At 36.5% G+C, this 27,595-nt stretch overlaps 1 protein-coding gene across 12 annotated transcripts in view; it reads left to right on the top strand.

The window, feature by feature from the left end:
• The window catches only part of CYRIB (CYFIP related Rac1 interactor B), a 144,628-nt gene that overhangs the window by 102,753 nt on the left and 14,280 nt on the right, over positions 1 to 27,595 (top strand). For 6 of the 12 annotated variants that reach the window (XM_032415854.1, XM_032415851.1, XM_032415855.1 and 3 more), the window contains 4 exons: positions 10,022 to 10,104; positions 16,937 to 17,058; positions 21,514 to 21,619; positions 27,045 to 27,181. In XM_032415854.1, coding sequence (XP_032271745.1) covers positions 10,032 to 10,104; positions 16,937 to 17,058; positions 21,514 to 21,619; positions 27,045 to 27,181 — 438 coding nt within the window. In that variant the 5' untranslated portion in view covers positions 10,022 to 10,031. Of the gene's footprint in view, positions 1 to 9,023; positions 9,110 to 10,021; positions 10,105 to 16,936; positions 17,059 to 21,513; positions 21,620 to 27,044; positions 27,182 to 27,595 lie in introns of those variants that run through there. The other 6 variants (XM_032415860.1, XM_032415858.1, XM_032415862.1 and 3 more) reach the window with 3 other exon arrangements.

Raw genomic sequence — 27,595 nt, 5'->3', positions numbered from 1 at the left:
CATTTGCTATATAGTGGATTGATTAGAAGGATCATTCTAGCATATGTCCTATAGTATTTTTGTAATTACTCTCTAAGAGCCTGCTAACTTAGTTATTTTTTCAACAGGTTCTGGTAGGTGAAGTACTTTGTTTGAAAGAACCATTGCTTATTAGTAATTTTGTTTCTGTTGGCATTGTTATTCAGAGTGCAATATTATTTTTTTTTAATATTAAAGTAGATTTTTTAACATGTACTTAGCTGCTTGATTGAGTATATGACAAAGCAGTTCCAGAATCTCTGGTATATCTGGTGGTTTGTTTTTGGAGAGTTCTGAAAGTGATTCACTATATCTTTGCTTATGCAAAATATATTTTGTTATATTACATTGTGTCATAATTAGTTTCTGAACACACAGCTGAAGAGTGTGAACAAAGCTTAAGCTTGTGATTTCCTCAGCTACTCTTGGCCTTCATCATGTGTGTTCCATTGTCATTGTAAATTGAATCATATTTTTCATTACTCACTTTCCATTCTGTTAATATTTCTTCAGATTCATGATACATGTTGTATGAGAACCAGAAATTTCTTGGCAGACAAGTAAAGCAGAAGTGTGGTTGAATTCTCCATTAACCCACCATCTTGTCCATTTTAAAGGCTTCCCGTTGCTTCTGCAGGTCTAAATGTCTGATAATACAGAGAAATATCATTTAATATTAAGTAATGTTTTTATGCACAACAGAATATAATTCAGCAATATTTTATGGTAATATGTTTTCTGGAAGACCTTTTTGCCTAGAATTTAGAGCTTGGATAAAGTCAAGAAGTTCTTTGTCTTCAACACTAAAAATGGTTGGGAGGGGCGCCTGGGTGGCTCAGTCGGTTGAGTGTCTGCCTTCGGCTCAGGTCATGGTCCTGGGATCCTAGGATCAAGTCCACGTCGGGGTCTTTGTTCAGCGGGGAGCCTGCTTCTCCCTCTGTTGCTCCTCCCTGCTTGTGTTCTCTCTCTGTCAAATAAATAAATGGAATCTTAAAAAAAAAAAAAAAAAAAAAGAGCATGACTCATACATTCCAACTTCAAAAAAATATATAAATGGTTGGCAGTTTTTAGTCACCATTTCGATAAGTTTTTTTCACACACACATTTTTAGTCACTGTAAATTGGAAGGTAGGGCTTTGTAAAGCATTCTTCTAAAATCTGTTGTTGTGAAGTGTTTTTAAAAAGAACAAAGTATGTTTTTCAGTATCTCCTTTTCTCTAACACTTCATCATATTTCTTTGAATTCTTTATTCTGTTACCCGGGTTGAAGATGATACGGATGTTGGCTTGTTATTGGAGTTCTCCGTATAAAATTTTGATAGCACAGGATCAACACTCTGTTTTTAATTCTTCTTTCTCAGATTTGAAGAATTCCCAAATAGGGCTTTTGGGGGAAGACTTACGGTCTAAAGGAAACTAAATAAAACTTAAACCCACATTTCCAAGCTTTTTTTTTAAATGTTATGAATGGTGTTCTGTTTTACAAAGATCAGAATTATGATGTAGGCTAGTCTCCATTCTTACTTTGGAGTCATATTTATAGCTGTAGAAGGATATTATGTTCTTGCTTAGTTAGGTGGGCATACTGTAGACTTTCGTGATATTCATATTTTCTGTCACTTTATTTCTCTAATTATTTAATATTTCAAAAATTTTTACTAGTTGCTCATAAGACTACTGGCTTTTACTGAGTGAGTGAGAGAGACAGTTTCTTCATTGATCTGACTGGGAAAACATGCACGCTTTCTAAATTCTCAGGCTTTTTTTTTTTTAATTCAGTTTTCAATTGTCAATATTTATTTTCATTTTTCCTCCCCCCCCCCCCTTCTTGGAACACTTCTATAAAACTTCACAAATTTTTGTTTTCTGTATTTTCAATCATTTGTTTTTTGAGTCAATATTTATGACTACCTAGTACATCCCCAAGCATTGTTTCAGGTGTTGGGGATAGAGTGCTGTACAAAATAGAGTCCCTGCCTTCTTAAAAGTTTACCTTGCAGTGGCAGACACAAATAGATAAAGGTACAAATATGTTTAAGATGGTGATAACCATCAGTTTGAGAAGAGGAAAGAGGAAGAGATTTTACAGGCAGATTAGTCAAGGAAGCCCTCTCTGAGGTGGTCTGATTGAAGCTGTGAGCTCAGTGAAGTACAGTAGCTTGCCATTTGAAGGTCTGTGACACAGCATTCCAGGCTAGGGAAAAAGCAGGTACAGAGGCTCCAAGGAGAGAGAAACCTTGCTTTGTTAGAGAAACTGCAACAGGCTGTTGTGTAGAGTGGTGGGAGATTGAGGCCAAAGTGAGTAAGGGACAGATCACGTAGGGTTTTGTAGGTAGGACCTGGTAAGAAGTTTGGATTTTATTTGAGTGCATCTGTAAGCAATTGCATGTTTTTGAGCAGAAAAAGAATGTGGTTGATTTATATTTTTAAGAGATTGCTTTGCTTCTTGTAATAAAAAGACATTATAATAGGAAGCAAAAGTAGAAACAGTTAGGAGGCTTTCGAAGTAATTCCGGAAAGAAATGATGGTGGCAAGAACAAGACTGGTGTAGCAGTGAAGGAAGTGAGATGGGGTGTCTTTTAAGCTAATGAGAAAAGTGTGTTGAGGAGGAGGAGAAAATGTCAGTTATGTCACATGCTCCTGAAGGGGAAAGTAAGGTGAGGACTTGAGAATTGACCATTGGAGTTAGCAACGGGGAGGTTATTTGATGACCTTGCCAGAACAATTTTGGTGGTGTAGGGTTGGAAAAAGCCTGGTTGGAGAGGAATAAAAGACAATGAGTGTAAGCAACTCTTCGTAAGGAATTTTGCTGCAAAGAGAAGCAGGCAATAGGGTGGGAACTGGTGAGGGAAATACAATCAGGGAAAGTTTTTGTTTTGTTTAAGATGGAAGAAGTAACTGTGGATGCCAAAGGGAAAGATATGGAAAAAGAACAGACATAAAGTAGAAAAGAAACTCCGGAGAATGGATTGTTCTAAATGTCAGATGAAGAGGGGCACCTGGGTGGCTCAGTCGTTGGGCGTCTGCCTTCGGCTCGGGTCATGATCCCAGGGTCCTGGGATTGAGCCTCACATCGGGCTCCTTGCTCAGTGGGAGGCCTGCTTCTCCCTCTTCCACTGCCCCCCCCCGCCCCCCCGCTTGTGTTCCCTCTCTCGCTGTGTCTCTGTCAAATAAATGAATAAAATCTTTAAAAAAAAAAAAAAAAAAAACAGTTGAAGAAAGTATTTCAGGAAGGAGTGAGTGATAAACTGGGTCAAAGGCTATTAAGAGATCCAGTAAGTTGAAGTGTGAAAATTGCCCTTTGGAGTTAGCCAGATGCAGGTTTTGGTGATCTTGACAGGGACCAGCTTCATCGTATTGGTGGGAATAAAAGCCAGATTGGAACAAATTGAAAGAATGGGAGGTAAAAAGTAGAAATAGGGGCGCCTGGGTCGCTCAGTCGTTAAGTGTCTGCCTTTGGCTCAGGTCATGATCCCAGGGTCCTGGGATCGAGCCCTGTATTGGGCTCCCTGCTCCGCGGGAAGCCTGCATCTCCCTCGCCCACTCCCCCTGTTTATGTTCCCTCTCTCGCTGTCTCTCTCTGTCAAATAAATAAATAAAATCTTAAAAAAAAAAAAAGTAGAAATAAAACAGGCAACTCAGATGACAAGTTCTTGCTGTAAAGAGGATAGGCCAGATGGTGTATGGAAGACATGAAGCCTTTGAGTAGGAGAACCAGGTCTCAGGAACAGGTGCAGAGGGCAGACTAAGTGGTTACGGATGAAGAAGGGGTAGAAAGAACAATAGATGACTTTCTTCCTCTCTTTCTTTCTTTCTTTCTTTTTGTAAACAATGTAGTGAGGTCATTTCTTGCATGTGAGGATGGAGGATAGATTGTTAGAGGTGTGAGGAGATTAAAAATAAATAAAGCCTTGTGAAATGGTCACCTGGTGAAGTAGGAGAGTAGACTGATTGGAGATGCATAGTAGGATTGTGCGGCAGAACTGAGGATGCACTTCATGTTAGCGGCCATACGTTTAAAGTAGTGGTTCTTAACTGGGGCACTTTTGCTCCCTAGGAGATATTTGACAACATCTGGAGGCGTTGTTGGTTGTCACAGCTGGGTGCTGGGGTGATACCAGGTATCTAGTGGATAGAGGCCTGGCATGCTCAACATCCTACAGTGCCCAGGACAGTCCCCACAACAGATTATATGGGTCAAATGTTAGTAATGCCAAGTTTAAGAAACCCTCATTTATAGGGAAGCTAATCGGTTTATTTGAGTTTTTCCTTTTTCTCATCCCCCACCCAGAAATATTAAGTTTATAAACTGGATATGAAGCAAACTGACAAACAAATAGTAATTCAGATGATGTTAAGTATGCTGAAGGAGGAAGTTGGATGATGTGATCGAAGATAATGAGGTAGGGGTAACGACTATGGATAAGGTTGGCAGACAGAGCGTGTCTGAAGAGGGGGCATTAAGGTGGGGCCTGAAGCATGAAAAAAGGCCAGCTGTGGGAAAATCTTGGGGACTAGCATTCTAGGCAGAGCTCAAAAGGGTAAATGAAATTGCAGCATTTCTTAGGAATTTTCTAAAAAGGGAGTAAATAGTATATTAACTGTAACGTATAGTTGTGTTTCTCTTAGCTTCTTTTATTCTAATTAAAGAAGCTTCTTTTGGGAAAATGGTCCAGTGTATTTATTAAGTGCCTTTTGTGAGCTCAAAAATACATTCCACAGACTCCAGGCCAGGAAGAGCAAGTACCTTTCCAGATAACTCACCAACTTTGAAACAAACATGTAACATAAGAGCTCACAGTCACAAAATTTTACCAGAAATACTGTGAACACTTGAAGTGACCTATATCTGGTTTTTGTGTGTCACATTTCTTCTTAGCTTATTTAGTAAATATTTATAATATTTAGTTTAATCCAAAGGTTACAATAAAATAATTTGAAAGAGAATCTTTAGATTTTTCTTTCTAAATTCAGATTGTAAGACCGTTTATTATTCTAAATCATAGTATTTATTACTTACTTTGAAATAGTGCCTCTAAAATATAAAAAGCATTTTGGCCCAAGTTTTATATAATCTGAAAACCCTTTTATATGTCTTAGTGTCTTTTGTATCACATTCATTAATCTGAAACTTAGAAATGTTATTAGTCAGAACTTTTTTAGATGTAAATGACAGAAACCCACCTCAACTAAACAGGTAAAAAGGAAATTGGTTGAAATAAACTAGGCTATCTTATTATTTATTTTTTTTTAAGATTTTATTTATTTATTTGACAGAGAGAGACACAGCGAGAGAGGGAACACAAGCAGGGGGAGTGGGAGAGGGAGAAGCAGGCCTCCCGCCGAGCAGGGAGCCCGTTGTGGGGCTCGATCCCAGGACCCTGGGATCATGACCTGAGCCGAAGGCAGACACTTAACTACTGAGCCACCCAGGCGCCCCTAAACTAGGCTATCTTAAAGCCGGAGAAAAATCTAGCAACTAAACTGAGGGAAATGGCAGCTAGAATTCAGGAACAAATGGAATTAGAAATTAGTGACTTTAGGACACTTGGTCTAAAGCATGCTGGCTTTATCCTTTTGTGACAGGCTGGCTTCTTCTGTGGCAGGAAATATGGCTGCCACATATCCTGAAGCCTCACGTTCCTTGGGTTCTGCTACTGGGAACAGATCCTCTAACATAGCCATAGCAATAGCAGCAAATAGATTGCCAAGCATGGTTACTAAATGTTTTGCTTCTGTTAACCCATTTAATGATTTTATGAACCCTCTGCAGTGGATATTAATGTTATGAACAATTTACAGATGAGGCATGAGGAAATTAAGAAACCTGACTATAGTTGCAGGGCTTAGTGACAGAGCTGGGGTTTGAACCCCAGGCAGTCTGGTACCTACCAGACCTGACAGCTACCATATCGTATTCTTTGAAATCAGAGGATGGAGAGGTTTTGTTTGTTTGTTCTGGTTTTGGCTAAAGAGTTAAACTATGTAAGAGAGGGATATGGTTTTGATTTATTTGTTTACCCTCATTAAAAAGATACGATAACTGATGATATAACGAACTGTTGAACTGTGTGAATTCAGATCTTTGAAAATTTCCGTGAGTTATTTATTTATTTAAGGAATCTGTACACCCAACGTGGGGCTTCAACTCCTAACCCTGAGGTCAAGAGTCTAATGCTCCTCCGACTGAGCACCCTGAATTCCGTGAGTTTTTGTTCAAAGAGACACGCATGGTGTGGTTTGCCTACATAGATCTTTCTTGAGTGCTCTATGGTAAAGAAAGTTTCTGCATTGGACCCCAGTTGTACTACATTCAGTGGTTCTCAACCAGGGATGATTCCCCCTGGGTACATTTGATAATATCTTGAGTCATTTTTGGTTGTCAAAACTTGTGTGTTGGATTACTGGTGGCCTCTAGTACATATTAGGCCCAGGATGTTGCTAAAGGTCCTACCGTGTGAGACAGACCTCTCTCCACAAAAGAATTATCCAGCCCCAGATGTTAATAGTACTGAGGTTGAGAAACCTGTACTAGATAAGCTGGGCCACTTTCGATTTAAGTGTCTGGGTTTGGGATGAAGAGATCAGAAATTCTAAGTTTTTGAGTACTTGTTGAGGGGATTAAGGTCACATTAGGCTAGGGTACCTTGAAAGAAGGACCAAATAGTGGAAGAAGTTTACGGAGGGGGGTGTAGGAAAATGGAGCAGACAGACTTGGCCAATTTTGAATATTTTCCTTGAGGATCGACTGTATGCATACAAGTAAAAAGGTAAGGAGACCTAATCTCCCTTCCTCCTGTACCTGATGATGATATCATACGACTAATTTTAGGATAGCATTTCAGCAATATTCTTGACAAAAATGGGGAAACATTGGCTTTGTCATTTACTCTGATTTATGATATTGGTTTATATTAAAGAAGTAGAGCTATTACAATTTTTTTAAAAGTGATTTTGTAATTTTAGGGTTGTAGTTACAATAGCCAACATTTATTGCATGCTTTCTGTGTGCCAGACACTGTGCTAAGTTAGAGCTTAATCTCATCGAACTCTCCTAATAACCCTTTAAAATAGTTTCTATGGTATGTATATTTTACTGATGAAGAAAATGAGTCCCAGAAAGGTAAACTAGCATCCTCAAGGTCCGACAGCTTGTCAGCTAGAGGTGGAATTCTGGTTTGATTCCATAGAAGTACACTCTTGAACACCAGATGATGTGCTGCCTTTTTCCTCTTAAAGACAATTTCAGTCCTTTTTTGTGCTTATTTTCCAACTGTAGTTGAAATTTTGATACCATTAGGTAATTCTTTGTATATTTGGTCTCAGTTCTTGCTCGTAAAGGAATTTATATATGTTTGGAAACAGATATTCCATGTATATGTGAAAGCTTTTAAAAATTAAAGCTGTGAAATACTCTATTTCCAAATGGTTCCAAAGGGAAAAAACAACTCTTGAATAAATTTGGTAACCAATTTGAGGTCTTATTTGGGTGTGATGATTTGGGGAAAATGCTTATATTTTCCCTGTATAAAAAAGCCTAGAATTAAACTTTTTACAGTGTATAAGATAATTAAGATGAAATATTTCCCTCTTAGTTTTACTCTGTTTATCCATCTGTGTAAGACATTGTACGACATCTTTCCAGTGAAATTCTGTGTAATAAGGATTTTAATATCAAAAATAAGATAGATTCTGACCTCTCCCATTGGAGGAATAATATTGTTTTAAAAGAGAGAGGAGTTTTCAGTGTTTATCATTTGTGAATAAATTTAACATTTGTGAATTTAGCATTTGTGAATAAATTTTAACATTTTCTAAGAAGTATGTGTGTCAGTCCGCCACACTTTGACCTATAAAGTAAATAACTGTTATGCATATACTATTACTTCCTCTTTGGGAAGCTCAGAGTTAGATAACGTATGCCACTGTCCAGGGCGTAGGTGGAGGAAGGGAGGGGAATGGACAGCACAGATGGCCAGAAGTCCTAACTCTTTTCAGATTGTCTGTAATGGGGGTGAGTAATAAGATGTCTTCTTTCACTGATAAAAAATATTTTTACTTGTATGTTTTGTTTCATTTATATTTGCTTAGCAGTTCCATATTTGGAGAAAACAATTGCAACTGGGAGAGGGGAAGGTGTGGTGTGCCTGTGCTGTCATAGTCTGCCTTCCCTATAGTTACTGCCACTTCACAGTTTGAGCCTGGTTTCCTGGATGTTCCTGACACCTCCTTCCACCTTCATCCTCACTGATTCATGGCAAATTTGGGGGCAAGATTTATGCCAATGCCTTAATTTTTACTGTTTTTCCTCTGCAAACTTACTAAGTTATGGTGATTGCTGGCTCCCTTTTGCTTGTTTGCTGTGTTAACTTCCAAGTTATATATTTTGTATGTTTGTATATAGTTGATATTGTTGAATTATCAGTCTTTGACTTAAATAATGAAAAATCTGATTAATTTTAGGAGTATAGAAGATGTAAGAAACACTGGTTTATGTGTGGTAAAACTTTTTAAATGGGTCATCAATTGATAATTCCCTTCAGTCTTTAATGGTTAAATGTGGTTTGAATACTGACTTCCTAGTATTCCCAATAGGGTTTGATTCTGCAAGGAGGAAAATATCCCTGTTACTTAAAAATAATAGTTTCAGTTTTTACTTATTTGAGAGATCTATTTTTGATGTTAAGTTGAGAATATATGCCTCAAACATTTTAAAGGAGTAACACTAGCATAGATATTAATCAAATGTAAATATTGCAAGTTATATGTAAAAATATAATCTTTTTTTCAATCTTGCTTTATGTAACTTTTTTGATATGTGGAAAAGAGGGAAAGGGCTCTAAACTCAGAGCCAAATGTGCTTTTGTTGTTCCAAATTTTCAATGCCAGAAGTATATAAACCTGCACCTGTTGGTAATTATGAGCAAGCCAGCCTTTGCCGAATCCCAGGCCTCTGCTTAAAATTTTTTTTACTGGAACTAAATGATGTTGCCATTTTTATTTTTAGGTTTGCTGGCATGGGTAATCTCATTAAGGTGCTAACCAGGGACATAGACCACAATGCAGCACATTTTTTCTTGGACTTTGAAAGTAAGTCTCTTTAGCCCTTCACAGCTGGTGCATAATGGTAAAGGTGAAAGATGGTCACACCACAGTGAAGGCTGGCCCGAATATTTGTTAATAAATTATGGGGATCAAACAAAGTTTGCATGATTTTTTTCTTAATCATAGGCAAACATCACCATCATATGTATAATTCTTTAGTTTTTCATTTGCTAAAATCATGTTGAGTCTGTAGCCAGTGCTGTCCTTTCATTAGTCCATGAAGCAAGCAGCCTTATGATGAACATTCTAATAGTATGCCTTGGTGACTGCGCCCAGCAATGTGTTTGCTCACAATCCTATGATAATCTTACAGAAAATCAGTATGGTGCTGCATATCCAGAATCAGTACTTTAAACAACTTCCACAAATATATTAGTAATCCAAATTTGGTTAGAAATATATGCTTTATTGAATGGCATACAGGAAGTAAGTTGAATATTCTGCTATGTTAAGATGAAATGCAAAGGTGAGCTGTGGCCAAAACTCTTAATATTTGGCTTTGAAATAAATTTTTGTTTCAGTGCAATATTAAGCAAGATGACATGTGAATAATTCTTGATAAGAAATTTCTTTTTCAGAATACTAGCACTATTGGAATACTTAAGGAATTTTTCATTATAAGGCCATTAATGAAACTTGTCTTGGGAGAATTTTGAGAAGAATTAGAGCAACAGTTGTGCCATTGTGTACAGGAAAACCACATTTCACCTCTAGGTCCTACATACCAACACCTTGAGAACCCGGTTTGCTGTCTGCCAGAGCACAGTCTGGGTAACCTGAAGGACGAATTCATGGCCTAATGAACATTTTCCCTGTTACTATTTTTAAAAAAAATAAATTTCAGATGTTCTTTTTTATAAAGGGATATTTTCTCTTTTCTTATTCTTGTCTTGACAGGTACCTTAACATGGGGAATCTTCTTAAAGTTTTGACATGCACAGACCTTGAGCAGGGGCCAAATTTTTTCCTTGATTTTGAAAGTGAGAAGATGATTTTATATCTATTTCTCTTTGCCTGCAGTAGACTGCGTTTGTCTTGCACTAAATGAATGTTTCCACTTTGCCATCTTTTTAACTGCTTTGCATGACTGAGCTATGAATTGTTTGAGTAAAATTTCTGGTGCCTTCTAGAACTGGAAGTCAAGATTTTATAGATTAAATTGTGATAAAATGTTTTTACTTGAATTTTTGTAAGAGAGTCTTATCTCCTAGTAGGACGTTATTTTATAATTGGAGATACTCTAGTGAAAACATTTTTATGAAAAAATTTTGGTGGAAAGGACAAATGCTACTTTGGGATTTGTTAATAGAAGCAATATTTGGGGGAAAATTTATTGCAGTTGAGAAAAATTGACTAGGTGTTAATTACTCTATGTATATCTTGAAGTATTTTAAATACAAATCTGTTCATGAAGGCCATTCAAAGCTCAGTAATTTGGGCATAATATTAAAAGGTAAGTGTGAACCTTAATTATTTAATCTTTACAGATAATTTGAAAAGTTAAATTCATTATTTTGTATGTATTTCAGGAATCCTTTTTTTTTTCTAACTCTAAATAAAAAGAAAAATAATGGGTTCACAGACCTTTAAGTAATTTGCCTTCTGTTTGTTTTATGTTGCATGACCTATTGTAATATGGTCTAAGAGTGGCAGGTAAGTGTCATTGACGCCTGTGCATGTTGGAAAGCTTTTGCTTTTTGGCTGTCTGTATTGCTTTAGCTTATCTGGTTGTCAAATTGAGAACAATGATATTAAATTGGTTGTTTCACTGTGAATGTTGCTGTTTTAACTGATCATTATTAGAAAATTGTTAGGAAAGGGTGAAGAGATAGAAGTTTATAAGTTGTGTGATCCCGTGCATTTTTATCTGAGATTAAAACATTTGAACAGATTTTTAAATTCTTAAAATTTAAGACCTTTTCTGGTTTTAAAAACAAAATAAACAAATCCCTTAAAATCTATCCCCAGTGAGTCATTGCATTTTCCATCAACTTCAGTTTATGTGATATTATACAATTCATTCTATTTTATGAATAATTTCTATATTTTTTCTTTAAACCAGGACAGTTCATATGAATCTATTTGTAGCTTATCTCCATTTTATGGAATAATTTGTGGTCTCTGATTTTTTTTTTTTTTATTTATTACATTCCTAGAAATGTTCTGTTACAGTTTGGGTCCTGTGTACAGGCTAGCAAAGAAGAGTAATGTGAATATCAGGACCATATTAAATTGTTGGGTTTTTAGGGGAAGATGTTATTAAATGAATATTAGTTTTCTTGACCCTTCTCAACAATTTAACAGTGCCATTTTAAGTGCATGTTCAGCATGAATTTTAATCAGCTTGGGGATGTTAAGCAGATTGCTGACTTGAAGATTCTTCTTTCAGATGAGGCAGCTTACATTAGAGCTGTATTTTAGTTTATTTGCATCTGTTTCAAACTGGTCTTGTGTATTTTTCTGCTATTCTGTCTCCTTTTTATTCTGTCTCAAAGTCCTTACATTTGCAGAATCTTGGCTTTGATACAGTCAAGATCTTGTTCAAGACTTGGCACTTGATCTTTTTGTAAACCTAGCATCATGTTGTGGTCAAGTGAGAAGCATGAATTTACTGCAGTATTTTAAATACTCTTTGGTCTTGGCTTTACAGTCTTTGGGGGTTTGAACCATTATCCTTAAAATTTAAATAGCTAATTTAGTGGCAGGAATAGGTTAAAATTGCTAACACCACCACCAATAACAACCAGTAATGAAGAACTATACATGAAGCGTTAACTTACTGAAGGCAGATGTAAGTAAAGGTGATATTTGTTGGCCTTATCAGCCAGTGTAGAACTTTCAGTTGGACACTGGATATGCCATATACTTGGCCAGAGTTTGCCCGGTGTTACTTCTTACCTAGGTTTTTAAATGTTTTCTTTTGATTCCAACATTTAGAGTTCTCTTAATCAGTTTTTATGTTTCATCTATTGCATATTTCCTTCTTTTTGGAAATACGCACTTGTAAAAGTTTATCTTATCCTTAGACTACTTCAATGACTTTAGCCCAAGCATGGGTCCTGTCTTCAACAGCTGTATAGCAGACTAGGAGTTGTCAATATAGTTGATTTGCCAGTTCCTTGTGATTACTGAGAATAAAGCCACATTCTTTTATTAAGTAGCATATTTAATACTACATTGTTTGTTTCTGGTTGAAGAATAATATTCAGGTTACCAGAGTAATTTGGCTTTACCATTTCTTCATTCCTCTCTTTTTTTTTTGAAAAGTATTTATTTATTTATTTGAGAGAGAGAGATAGTGACAGAGATAACGAGAGAGAACACAAGCAGGGAGGAGAGGGAGAAGCAGGCTCCCGCTGAGCAGGGAGCCCGACGTGTGGGGCTCGATCCCAGGACCCTGGGATCATGACCTGAGCCGAAGGCAACCGTTTAATGACTGAGCCACTCAGGCGCTCCTATTTCATTATTCTTAGTGGTTAAATCTAGCTCATTGTATCTCCATGATTGGGCAGCTAGAGAAATAATTTCATACAGATAGATATACTGGCATTTTGTATCAAGTTGTGTACAAATTAAGTATTTTTATGCATATAAAACGTGATCTAATGGAATCCTGTAGTTTACAGAATGAAGATGTCTTTAAATCATGACTCCTTTAGTTTACATGCCTGTACATACATGGTTTCTCAGTTCAGTTCAACAGACATTTATGGCTTGCCTCCTGTATGCCAACCAGTAGATGCTGAGGATTCAGAGATAACGAAGATACAACACCTTCCTTTTGGGAGTTCTCAATATAGTAAGATAGAAACACAAACACATCCTTTACCATTCAAAGTGTGGATCACAGGGGATTAACTATACCTAGCAGTTAGTAGATGGGATATCATGGAAGACTTTCTGATGGTAACCTTGGAGTTGGGTTGTGGAGGGTGAGTTAGAATGTTTCAGGGTAAGGTAGTGAAGGACATTGTTAGAAGGAAGGAACAGCATCTACAAAGCCCTTAAGGCATGAAATGACATTCTATGTTCAATGAAAATACTGTTATCTACTCTTGAGGTGTACTAGAAAAAGGGCCTTTTTCTTAAATTGTACCTATATGATTTTATTTTAAGAATAATGGTTCAACTAAGATATAAACCCAGAATTGCCCCATAAAATTTGACAGCAGTTATGCTAATAGCAGCATATAAAAAGCACTGAATTGGGGGCAGTATAGCCTCTTCTACTTTATGGAATTTCTTATTTGATAATGGCATTTATAGCTCATTCTAATGGCACATCTTTAGCCTGAGTAACTACTGTATCTATTAGTCCATTAAATTGTGGTTCTTAGGAGAAGAGGCACTTCTATTTATTTTTATGTCCATTTCCAACCTGCGCAGTGCTTTGTAAATGATAGAAGTTCAGTATCTGTTAGTTAACTTGACTTATCTCCAGGTAGACCAGAATAGGAGAGTAAATAAAGGTGGTCGTTTGTAAATGAGGAATGGAATCTTACTTTCTCTGATTCTTTGTTAAAGTGCCTTTCCATTTAGTCATACATTCCCTCTAATTCTTGTGTCTTCTGTGTGACTTGTCCCCCGCAATCTTGTAAAACTATTGAGATCCACTCTTTTAGTCTAACTTTATTTTCCCATTTTACTTCTTGCATATTTTCAGTTGCTTTTGCCCTGTACTTTGAAATATCTTTATTCTGGTGGCATTTTCTTGTATTTATTTTTCTAAAATGATGGAGGATTATAGTCATACAGAGATAAAAATGCATAATAGTTTCCTTTAACTCATGCTGGAGGCGCATTTATATCTCTACCTTCTCATTCATTCACCAAACACTTGTTATAGAAAATCTACTTGGGACGAGTTTACATCCTGTGCAGTGTATGTGCTATACACTGAGGTCCCTGCCTCGATGAAACTCAGGGAGATAGATAGTAAATATTTACCGAATGAGTGAGTGCAAGACTAAAGCATAATGGCCCCTTATCACAATTGCAGTTTTTGTGTGACTTTCTTTTTGTTATTTTTTTTGTAGCTGATCTTTGCCCCCTTTTCTATTTTTTATAAAATTGTGTAAAATTCAGATTGAAATTTAGCAATTATTTTCAGTGACTCTTTAATAGAAAACCAGTATAAATTACAATTATTTAATTTTACCTTCAAATAATAAGAGCAACTGAAACATGCTTTAATTTCCCTTGAACAGCTATTAAAACTAATCTTGATGAGTAATCACTACTCTTGCTCTAAGTAGTAGTTACTTTATTTTGCATTCAAATGAATGTCCTTTTGTCACCTGGTTAAGTGATAGTTTTTTCTCCAAGTAATAAAATTTTTCATTCTTTGCCATGAAAAATCACAGTGACAAGTCTTGGTTGTATTATATGATACCATTTTTTGAAAAAAAAAGCTTTATTTTATAATCTTTTCTCCCTCCCTAGTATTTCACCCCTTTGCATGACTTGCTCTCAGTAAAGTAGTGCTTATTACCTGTCTGCTACTTTCTGTTTGTCTTCATTTCTACAGCAGTCTTCAGCAGCTTTCAAAATTATAAATGTGACTTTCCTGTGACAGTCTAAAAATGTTTAATCAGTGTGGTGCTGGGTATTTTTTCCACCCTTAGGGGGAACTGGAATCTTCTCCTTTATTTTTAAATTTCTTGGTACTTACTAAACTTTTAATAATTATTAACCACTTCCAAGGTCTACTTAAAGCTACTTGATAATGTTTCTTCTGTATGTAAGTCTCAGTGTCACATTTTTCTGTTAACAGCTAGGTCACCACACCAAAAATACAGTTTAGTATTTTCAAACTTCACAAGTATCTTTTGATATATAAGTCAAAATATTGTCCTTTGTCATGAATTCCCACTTCATGAATTAAAACTATGATATGTGTCTACTATTGATGTTATGTCTGTAGTTTCACAATTCCATATGAAAAATTATAAAACTGCTGTTTTGCATGTTAAAAAAGTACTTTTCTCTATTGCATCTGGTGTAAGTATAAAAGTTATGAGGTGTACTTTTTTTTAGTGTGTGTCTTTTAGTTTGGAGAATGTGGTCTGGCTAAATGTGAGAAATTATTACTGCTAAATGACAAACCCTGATTTTTAAAAAATCATTTAGCTTCAGTATCAATATTTGCTTCTAGTAATACCTTTATGGCTTTGGACACAGAGTGTTTTTAATTTGGCTCCTCTTGTGTAATTATTTTGTCTGGAGTATTTTTATTAAAAAAATAGATTTCTGAAAGGAGATTTGGAAAATAAGAGAACAGATACAAGAACACAAATTCTTAAGTTGGCTTTGCACATGAATGTTATCTATTGTTTCCATAGTACTGTTTAAGTATGTTGAAGTTAAAATTTGGTACTCTGTTGATTTTTTAAAAACTGGTATATTTTTGACTAGTTTGCAGCTTTAATAGGTGGAATTGAATTATGACTTGCCCTATGTGCGAAATAAACTTACAGTTCTTAGGCATCTGGACTCCTAGTTTCATGTGTGAACTAAGTTTAAATTTTCAAAGGAAAGAAATAAATATATTGTATATTTGTGGGAAGGTAAAGTGGGTGCAGAAAAGTCTAAGTACTAGTTTTTATATGATTGGGTAGACAAAGGGATTTATCAGAAATGTTCTTAATTCATACTATCGGTTTGGTCTGCCTCCCCTATCCCTGTAAGAAAAATATTTGTGTGGAGGAATTCAGCCAACACAGTTCCTCTCTGAAACATTATGATGATCATAACGTTTATCATTTTTAGTGCTTTATGCCTTATCTGTAGCATCAATTGTGGTCTAATTGGAAAGATTTATGAAAAACTCCATTTCACACAGATTGCCCATTTTTCTCAAAAAAAAAATTGTATTAAACAAAAAAGAAACAAATGACCAAGTTATTAAAAACAGGGTTTCTGCTACCTCAAATTTAGGAGAGAGAAATCCAGATTTAGTCATCTATTAGCATATGCTCTGTGGCTAACACCACAGGTGGTGGAAATGCTCATATGTTTGTGTTCCTGATTGTGCTTTTTAGGACTATAATTCTCCCTTCATTTTTCTCTCACTCAGTCCCAAGTTTGTGGGGAGCCCGTTTTTGCTTTAGTATTTCAAAACTTCAGTGACAGTATCATAGCTGCAAGTATCTGGTTTTCAGCAGCCTAGCTGTTCTGAAATGGTGTCATAATTTGAACTCCTCTGCACAGGAGTTTTGAGCTTATGCTCATCAGCAGAGAAGTTCATTGGCACAGAATTTAAAGTGGTCCCTAGAAAAGGGAAACAACTAACAAGTATTCTTTTAAAATAGTTTTTATTTTATATTGAAACTCAAGTCATTAAAATGAACTTTATAGGAAAATAAAGTAGTTTCAGTCTTAAGCTATAGATGAACAAGATATATTAGTAGGCTTTCCATTTCTGTTGCATTAAAATAAATCATTATTCATGCATTTACAGTCATTACTGGTAGTGATTACTATAGTAGTAAAAGTGATTATTAACACTATCCCAATTTAAATTTTGAATTACAGTTCTCAAGTTCATTTAATATACCAAGTCATGGTTTGTAACTTACGATAAATAGTAATGTTTGATGGTCCCTTGCTCCTTTGTGATATTTACAAACTTGAGGCTAGCTATTCAAATGTAGAAGTATGGAAAAATTATCAATCTTTTCTAAGAAGTGCAAAGTTAACATTGAATAAAATGTGAGCCATCTTTAGAAATTGAGATTGTTCATTGCTTGGAGTTATACATGTACTAAAAAAATCATGTGACTGTAAATTTTTTTGTGCTTTCCTGCTATTTAGATGCCCAGCCTACAGAGTCTGAGAAGGAAATTTATAATCAGGTGAATGTAGTATTAAAAGATGCAGAAGGTATCTTGGAGGATTTGCAATCATATAGAGGAGCTGGCCATGAAATACGAGAGGTAAAGCACGTTTAAACATTTTCCAATAAACTAAAATTTACTACGTCCCTCCTCTTCTTAATCTCTCTTTTGTACATACTTTTGAATTCTCTATTGCATATTAAGTATTATATTTAAAGAACGATCACTTGCATTATTTTAAAAGTGGTTGTAGTGATACAAGGGTAAAAGGAAAACAATGTTCTGTGAATATGTAATTTATGTATGTTAAAGAAAATTTTATTTATTTTTTGGTTGCTCTCACACCTGAAATTTACAGTATCCATGGCGGGGGACTACTTATACTTTTTATACTTATTTATACTTTTGGAGAAGAGGAGAGAACATAACTTTCTGCGGCCTTTGGTCCTGCTAGTCTTATTTTTTCCATTCCTCCCATACCTCATGGGAAAAGGCTGCTGTCATCCTTGCGGTCTAGATTCCCCCAACTCTGTCCGATGACTTTACACCATGGAGCCAGTCTTTGGTGTGGTCTTCTCGATTTTCTTCTCCTGAGCCTCTGAACTCATCCAGGTTTCTATCTATCTCTTATTCCACTTCTTCTATTTTTCAGAAAAAACTGTGTCTCTACTTGTTACCAAGACTAACGTCTCTACCTTTGTTCTGCATCTTCCTCTGGAACTTTACTATTTTAATTATTCCTTCTCTTAGTTACATCTTCTATGTTTTTTCTTCTGTTGACTTCTTCCCCTCAGAATATACACATACTCAGTTGTCCTCTACCACCCAAAGAAACACCCTAGCCTCTGGACCTATCTCTTTCTCATTACTGCATTTCTTAAGGGCATTGCCCTGCTTCTTCATTTTTTTTTCTACCCTTCTGCTTCTCGTAACTAACAGTGCAGAGGTTGTCAAGGGGCAGTCTGTTGGTTTTATGGTCCTTATCCGGCTCCATTCCTCTAATGACATTTGGAGTATTAGTGAAGGCAGAATTAAGTGTAGGCATCAGAAGATGACTCAAGATGTTTTAGTTTTGGACTAAGGGGCCACAGGTTTTGGTGATTGACTGGATGTTTAATACAAGGGAGAAGGGGAGTTAAATGATTCCGGGGTTTCTGGTTTAGATTAGCCATTGGTGATATCATTAGCTTAGGGAAATTAAAGATAAGGTGAATTCCATTTTTTACCTCTACTGGCCTGGACTGTTTGTTCCTTGAAAGTCTTGCACACGTACATTTTTCCTTCCTCCACATCCCAGTAATTACTTCCCCCTTACTCGGCTGCCCCAGTGCTTTGCACACATTTCTTTTATTGAAATTTAATGTTGATAACTCCCCCACCACCTCCAGCTTGAGGAGGAGGGTAAACCTGGTTTCTTACTGATTTGTGTGTCATCAGCACCTAAAACAGTGCTTAGGAAGCAGTAACTGTTGAAGAAATAAATACAAGAGCTTAGATGAATCTTGCCAATATCATTAGCTTAAGTGAAACCTTAAGATTTCAGTAAATGAAGGCATGTAACCCTTCCAGTGAAATTCAAGTCCTAAACATTTAAACGTATTTTGAAAAATCAAACATTTGTGGAAATGGAAGATTTAAATGATTATCATAAGCAGGATCTTAATTAACTAATTGACAAATTCTTTTCCTGTAGGTCACAACAATTCACAATTTGTTCTAAAAATGTTTTAGTGTCTTCATATTGATTATCAGTGCTACAAATTATTTTAATTGTTCAGTATTATATCATTAAAATCTTTAAAATTTGTTTTACAGTTGAATTCTGATCAGCTGGTTACAGTTGTCTCCCATAAACAATAAAGAAAAAACTATAGAGATACAGACTTTTACCTATTGCCCTTAGGATTTTTTAAAAAAAACTTAACCAAGTGAAGGGTTACTCTCTCTGCTTTGTGGGAAGGCTCACTACAGTCTTTATATTGACTTAATTGAATGTAGTTGTCATCTTCTAAAAGACAGTAAAATGATAGAAACCTTACTTAGGAGCCATTTTAAAGAGGACTTGTAAAAGTTCCTGTAAAACCAGGAACTTTAGATGCAGTGACCAAAGGTTGGAGTTCACTGTAGGACCCTGTGGTCACCCAGTTTAGTGCTGTGGCCACATTCAGTGCACTCGTGGCATTCCATGGTTGGTCACACGGGAAAGTAAATAAATGTCACAAAGTTAAAGTTTACATAGAAAAATAACACTAAAAGGAAAGGGGAGAATCACAAGAGATAGTAAGAGATTCACCTTACCAGGCTTTGAGACTTACTATAAAGGTACCTTCATTAATTCTTTGGTAAAGGAATTAAGGACAGAGAAATAGGTAAATAAAATAGATAAAAAATATGTAAGCTAGAAGACTTAAAACAGCATTTAAATCTGTAGATTAAGGTAAGTGTGTAACTATTCAAGCATTTGAAGAAATTTTCACTGAGGAATGCATATTGATGTTTGGGTTTAACTCTATAAGCAGAAAATATTTCTGAAAAGTAGGAAAACAATTTAAGAAAGGAAGGTACAAATAAAAGCTGATTATATACAAATATACAGAGAACAGATATAACTATGGTAACTGTCAATAGGAAGACTTAAACTTGGTAGAACAACCATTCTACCTATGAAAAAGCACAGACAATAGAAAAAAAATGTTCAGATTTACTAATAAATGCGTATCACTGTCAAGCAGTTTTACTATATATGATAAATTGTTAAAGCTCAATATTGGTTTATGAAGGAACAGGTAGTTTTAATACAAATGCTAATATAAAATGGTTGCCATTTTTGGAGGTCAGTTTGGCCAGTTGTAAAATGAGATCTGTAAAATTGTTTGTACTTCTGTACCAGATTACATTTTAGAAAATACTCTCTTACAGAGTATCATTCAAGAGCAAGGTAAATGTAAAAACCTATGCTGAGGATGTGGAATTACTTACATTTTTGTTTAAATGGCATTTTATTAAACATGACTGAAATAGAATAAAATTTGATTTAGTATAGAATCTATTAAACAAAGCTTATTCTCTAGGATAAACCACTGGTGAGGGAAATAAGAGCTCTCCACTGTTTTGATAGATCTGTACCAGTTGTAACACTTTTGAAACTGAGAGTTACCATGTCTGCTCCATGACAGTCTCACCGCTGACCTGTACTAAGCGTCCTTTGCATGTTGGGCTGTCTGGGTGCTGTACCAAAAATGTCGCCTAACATAGTGAAACTGATGTGAAAGGAGAAGGAATCAGAATTACAGTGAGAACCATAACATGTTGTCATAAAAGAGCAGCCAGTGTCCCGGTTCTAAATCCAGGCAGGGCAGGGTCAGGGAAGTAGTTAACTCACTCAGTTGTGAAAGTGGGTAATGTTTGCCAGACCATTTTGATACTATGAGAATGAGCTCTTACTTGGAAAATAATTTTTAGATCTTGCAAGAAAAGTTGGATATGCTTCTCAGGAAAAGAAAAGAAAATTTTAATTTTTATCTGTTTGCTTATTTCCTGAATAATTAACAGATTTTTACCACTTGATATAAAACATTGCTGAGATGGGGCTTGAGACTAAAAGAACTTTTTCGTATTTGTCAGGGTAGTATCACAGTCCCTTTGAAGTATTCGTATTAATGTGAAAGAAGAATTGTTATATGTAATGTCAGATTTTCTTTAATATTAAAATTCTAGGTAGTCACTTAAATGGGATTCACTTCAGAATCCTACTGTGTTTGAATATCATTTGGGGCGCCTGGGTGGCTCAGTTGGTTGAGCTTTTGACTTAGGCTCAGGTCGTGATCTTGGGGTCCTGGGATCGAGCCCCGCCGTTGGGCTCCCTGCTGAGTGGGGTGACTGCTTGTCCTCCCTCTGCCCCTCCCCCTGCTCATGCTCTTATTTGTCTCTCTCTCGCAAATAAATGAATACAATCTTTTAAAAAAAAAGTTTTATATAAAAAAATCAAGAAAATTTGCATGTAGTGGCAAGCTTATAAGGCACATTGTATAAATAATATATAGCCCATTTGTTTAATTTGTATCTTATTTATTCAGAGCATTCCCTAAATCTGTCTGGTTTCAGTTTTATTTTGCTTTCTTGTTTTTCAGTTTAGTGTGGATGGAGTCAGAGTACTAGTGCCTTTGGAAAATCTAAACATGTCGATACTTCCTGATAATGTTTATAAGAAGAACCCCCATACACTCCCCCATCTTGGTTATGAGTTTCAACTTTCAGATAGCATGTTTAGCTTGTTTGAAGATGTTAGAGAAAACAGACCAGATTGTTGAAAAAAAAAAGCATTAAGTTCCATAAAAGATTAAGAGAAGCAAAAGAAAGATGAAAGCAAGAAAATACCTTTCATTGGGAGTGACCCTCTATATTCACAAGATTGCCTAATGGTTTGAAAGACTGGTCATATTTTATTGAGTATACCAGGGTTTCCTATGTTTGCCGAAACCTATATTTTAATGTAAAAATAATACTGTTTTGATTTTTAAAACTCTAACTATTTTTATTCTTTGGATTTTGAAGGCAATCCAGCATCCAGCAGATGAGAAGTTGCAAGAGAAGGCTTGGGGTGCAGTTGTCCCACTAGTAGGCAAATTAAAGACATTTTATGAATTTTCTCAGAGGTTAGGTAAGTTGAAAGTTTTGTAATTATGACTTCCCTAGTGAAAAAGACATTTATTGATAAGGAATTAATGTAGAGTATCTTATGTTCACCTTGCTAAATTTGTATGCTACATAGGTACAGCAATCTTGTTAGACTGTAAGATTATCATCCCTATCAACCCAGGTCTTTAATTTATTTAGACCATTTCCCCAATAAATTATAACTTCCACAAGGAAATGTCTGAATTTTTTTTTTTTTTTTTTTGGTAGCCTAAAGGGTCCTAGTATGAGAAACACTTGGTAGAACTTCTCTCCAGCTATACAGCAAATCCTGTCCCATATGTGGGAACTAATCGTCAGGCCTTTGGGTTATTTAGATTTTTGTGTTCTTAAAAATCATTGCTGATTATGGTCAGTTCATGTATCTAAAATGGTACAAGATGAGAAAATAGCAAGTTGATGATGTGCTCAAAGTTATCTAGGGAGTTATTAAATAACAAAAAGCATTCAAAACCATTAGCTTTTTTCCTGGCATGGGAATAATTACTCAGAGATCAGAATTATACCTTCTATACAGTGAGTCAGCAAAATTGGAATTCCCTTTATTTTGAAGGAGGAGGAGGCAGAGCAGGTAAGATTTAGGCAGTTAGCTGTTGGAGTAATTTGAAAGACATAAGTTGGCCAGGTTTTAAAAATTGGTAATTATTTGGGTTCTGTGTTTTGTTGTTTTTAAGTCTCCAGATGCCTTGGGAAAAATCAGTAGCTTAGGTAGTTGATTGGTCAGTCTACATCTCAGTTGGCTGGAGTGATCTCTGCAAAGCTTCTCTGTGTCCATTGGTGTAGGGCTTGTGCTTTCCAGTTTGCAGTAGGTCCCTGTCACTTCCTAGTTTTTCCTATCTGGCTCTCCATACCTTCGTATTAGCTACTGGGCCACTTGGGTCTGCAACCTACTTGAAAGCTGAAGTTCAATTTTTTAAAAACTAAGAGAACTGCTGTTTTTCCTTAGATGAAGGACTGTTAAAGGTACAGATTGTTGAGATAGAAGTGTTGGGATAAATTATCCTTTTCTTACTAGAAATAAGAATTGTAGCTTACTTTCTCAATAGGGACAGTCAAGTTCTTTCACGCTGCTGACCTTTTGATCAAGTACTCTGTAGTCTGTAGTTTTGTAACCTCATTGAACTGAAGTCTTTTAATCGTGGTTATTTTGATTCCTTCATGCGCTGCTAGTTCCTAGCTGCACATTTGAAGTTACATTGCTTTAGATGGTGCTCAGGCCTACTCAGACTCATCTTGGTCTCTTAGCATTTGCCACTTAAATAAAAAAGAATAATTATAAAATAGGCCAAACCAGTCACGCTTACATGTTTTCTTCTGTTTTAACTATCAATTAAATCAGGCTAGTGGTGTGTGTTCCATTTCAGCAGAGTGGTATTATAACATAGGTAATAGCAAGAAGCGATCATTTTTCATACCGTCATGTGGGAGCCTGGAACTTTGATTACTCTAGGGACTTCTGTAAAGTTATGAGCAAAGTACAAATTTAATATAGGACAGTTTACTTCTCATCTCTTCGCCTGTAACCTGGTTAGTAATGTTTCCAGTTTTCCTTGTTGACAGTAACATATCCTTGTTTACGTATGCTAGGAACTCACTGTTTCTTGAGTGAGTGAGGGATGAATTAATGAATACACACATCTGGGGTCGCCTGGGTGGCTCAGTTGGTTAAGCATCTGCCTTCAGCTCAGGTCGTGATCCCAGGGTCCTGGGATTGAGCCCCATGTCAGGCTCCCTGCTCAGCAAGGAGTCTGCTTCTCCCTCTCCCTCTGCTTCTCCCCCTGCTTGTGATCTCTCTCTCTTTCTCTCCCTCTCTCTGTCAAATAAATAAAATCTTTAAAAAAAATTAATACACACATCTGATGTATCAGATATGTATTGGGTATTTAGGAGAAGCAATAATAATGGATTTTAGGCTTTGGAGGCATAGCTTCCTATTTGAAATCTGATGTTTACCATGTATTAGTTGTGTGGTCTTGATCATATGACTTAAATTCTCTGAGTTTCAGTACCCTATCTGGACTTCGGAGTCTGGTGAGCCATCTGGTTTATATCCACTAAACCTTTTGTCTCTTTTCTTCCTACTTGAGCTACAGGTGAGGATAAACATTACAAATAGTCCACAAAGAACCACCTAACTGTTAAGATACGTGTGGTCCCTCAGAATCTTGCAATCCCGAGGAGAGGGTGCTTGGCCTCAGCACCACGGATACTCTGTGGTGTGTACTCCAGAAGAGGGACCCTGATCCCTTGCCAGTTTGCAAACTTGTAGAGATGCAGGGAAGGGATCACTTGACTAATTTGGAAGATATACTGATCTTTGTTGACAAGGTTAATGTTGCTGGCCTAGGAAATATCCTGTACTTGCTTGTTTCAGTCCAAGGCCTTCCTCGTTGAGGTACCTCAGTGAAGGTTGTATGATCAGACCGTAACAGACTCCTTTGTCTTTCCTCAGCCTTCTTCCTGTTCCAGGGGCTTATTAATAGGGATCATCCCCTGGGGTCATAATGGGTAGGTCTGTCTATCACGTTGGCTTGTTTTCAGTGGGCTAGATTGCCCACAGTGAGTGTGGTCATGTTTCTTGGCTGTGTTAAGTCACCCACAGTCCACATCTTTTGTGTTTTCTTCTGAGGATTTAAGTTCCGATATGAGTCTTTGATTTAGGTGTGGATGGCAGTGTTGATAAATGCTTGTCTCTAAAGGGGAACTTTCCACAGGGGCCTCCTCTTAAACTAGGCATCCACTGGTTTCCCCTTATTGTTCTACTTTGTGGACTAATCTGTCTTTATTATTTCTCCCAGTTGGTCTCTTCCTTGTAACCTTGTGCAGTGATCTACCAGCTAATTTCTTCTAGAATTTAGGGCTTAGTAGACTGTTAATTTCTTCTTATCACCTTTCCTAAGAATCCTAATCACATGGTTTTATTTTAGGAGCTCCATCAGGAAGACCAATCCCTACATCATCTCGTCCTTGACCTCCCTTTCTTTCCAACTCAGCCAGAGACCTGAGCCATCTTTTGGGATCTTCTGTCTCTGATTTCTTTCTTGACACAGGGCATTATAGACTAGTAGGACTGTTTTGTATCCACAGAGGCTCCCAAGATGAGAGGCTGGTCTAGGTGCCCCAAAGGCAGATAAGCAGTGCCATTGTCTTGAGATCCCCTTTTTTCACAGATTTGCCCTTGAGGGCTTCAGCCAGAACAGAAGTTCTCCAACATGGTTACTGGCCATCCCAACTCAGCCAAGTGACTGGACTGCACTCCTTGGGCGGGGGCGAGGGGTGGGGATGGGGGGGGGGGGCTGCCATCTCCCAAAGTGGTAGAGCACCTTGAATGTTAAATTTACCCTGAGACTTGTTAAAATTTAGGAAATGCAAATTTCTTTTTTTCTTTAGCAGCCTGTAACAGTATTGGTGTGTGTGTTTTAACAGTTTTTACTGTACTCATGTCTCTCAAACTTTGCTTTCCACTTATATTAATACTGACGGATGGAATGAATCTTGGGAGATGAGTAAACCATTTTTCAAAAGAGCTAAAATGTGTTTTTCCTCTTAATTGACCTTCACATCCACTCTTGCACTTCTGTAAGCTATCCATACTCCTGCAATCCATTCTACACCTAGCAGATAACATGGAGTTTTTATAAGTGTTAATCTGATGACATCACTACCCTGCTCAAGTAGTTTCTCCAGGGACATTAAGGATGACAAGATCAGAATACTGGATATGGCACATAAATTATATGCGTATTGTTCTAGTCTTGGGTTACTCTCTTCCTTGTGCTCTCTTTTCTACCTGTATTGGTCTTCTTGCCATTCCTCTGCTATGTCATGCTCTTCTCAGTTCAGGATCTGGCTCACTACCCTGCTTGCAAACTCTTGCTCATCCTTAGTGCACACTTCAGCCTCAGCCCAAATGTCACTTACTCAGAGAGGTCTTTTCCTGAGCCTTCAACTAGGTGAGGTTCTATTTTTATGTTTTTTCATTGTATCATGTACTTCTTAACACACATCACAACTAATAATTTGTCTTTCTTCTCTGTATAATCATGCTCCATGTGGGCATAGGGAGCATGTCTGCTTTCATCTGTGTTACCCCAGTGCATGGCACAGGGTAGACAATCAAGACATTTTCTGACTTGCTATAAAAAAAAAAAGATAAGAACTATCGTTTGGAGTTACTGTGTAGGTGACAAATAACGTCTGTGTAGTGTCTAGCTCAGTACCAGCACATATTAGACATGTAAGAAGTACCTACTATGTAGTAATCCATAGATTCATGTTTCATAAGGTTACAGAAAGCTAGGTAGACTGTTGCTTTATTTGAGAAGCAGTTTATTATGTATTAAGGTGGAAAGAATAGGGCTGTAGAGTTAGAAACATCTGGCATTTACTAGCTGTACCCTTGGGGGTCTAAAATCTTTGAAACTCAGTGTGTACCCATCAATGCTCATGTCCTAGTTGATGGTGAAAGTTAAATAAGAGACTAAGTCACGTGCATAGTAGGGATGTTAGTTCATAGTAGGGTCTTCATAAATAGCGAGCTGGTATTTTTTTAAATTAAGGGTTGTTGATCTGACAGATTTATTATTCATAAATATTTACTTAATAATCTGACATTTTTTCATTAATGTCAGATCACCATCTACTACCATAAGCTCCTGTTTTCTTTGAATAGAATCTGGCATTTTTTTTTCTGATTCTGAAATCTGTGAATGAATTAGTTTGATTTCTTTGATTTTTTTTTTGAAGTGAAATATCAATATTCCCATTTTTAAACACAGTATATATTAGTCTAGCATTCCAAAGAGAGCACTTATTTCGAAGGGACCATTTACTTATGTAATGAATTAGAATATTTATATTGTGATTCTAAGATGCCAAGCTCTAAGACACTCAGGAAGCTAATTATTAAACCAAATACTTTGTTTCCTTTAGTATCTGAAAGAAAGCAATTTGTGTTTATAAATAAGCAACATATTCAAAGTATGAGAAGTTGGTAATTTATTCCCAGCCATGTAGAGATTTGACTGTGTGGACATGATGCCATTGAAAAAGTTACTCAGCTGTAGGTAACCCTTACCGGTTCATAAAAATCAACACTGTGTAGAATGGTGAAAATAATATAAAATTTGCTGTTTGATGATCAGTATTTAATTCAGATTCATATTCTGTGTTATTTTGAATTTGGGTTTATGGAATTATAAAACTGAATTGGTCCCTTTAAGGTTTTTATTCTTTTAAACACTATTCAGTTTCAGTGATTATATTTAGATAATCTGGCTTTTGAAGAGACCTTATTTTTATGGGAACTAAAATCAAACATTTATAAATTGCTCATTTTTAAATAAAAATCAGTGAACTACAGCTTAATATTTTAATCTTCCTTTCTTTAGAAGCAGCACTAAGAGGTCTTCTGGGAGCCTTGACAAGTACCCCATACTCTCCCACGCAGCATCTAGAGCGAGAGCAGGCTCTTGCCAAACAGTTTGCAGAGATTCTTCATTTCACACTCCGATTCGATGAGCTCAAGGTAGGACTTTGTGCTGGCCCTGAGGTGCATGGATGTTGTGAGCCTTTCAGTGAGCACAGGAGGAAATCCCTGGAGACCTTGTCACAGTGTGTTTACGTGGTATCTGTTGGTCCTTAGCGAAACGTGGAAAACTAGATTTAAAAGTTATGGCAGGTCTTTTGATGTATTACACGTGTAGCAAATAGCAAATTACTCAACACTCAGTTTTCGTTTAGCTTCATTTTTAAAATATCTCTGGAACAATATTGACCTTTTCTAATATTATTTTTTCTTTTCTGCTCATCCCTAATTTTCAACATCCCTTCATATAAAGACATTAAGATATTTCCTTCCTTTCTTCCTGCCTGCCTGCCTTCCTTCTTCCTCATCTGTCTATCTATCTTCCTATTTCCCTGCATCCCCCCCCCCCCCCCC

The sequence above is a fragment of the Phoca vitulina genome, unplaced genomic scaffold (genome assembly GCF_004348235.1).
Source record: "Phoca vitulina isolate PV1807 unplaced genomic scaffold, GSC_HSeal_1.0 scaffold18, whole genome shotgun sequence".
In the NCBI taxonomy this organism is placed as follows: domain Eukaryota; kingdom Metazoa; phylum Chordata; class Mammalia; order Carnivora; family Phocidae; genus Phoca; species Phoca vitulina.
Note: the sequence above shows the minus strand (reverse complement) of the source record. Positions and strands in the feature narration are given on the sequence as shown.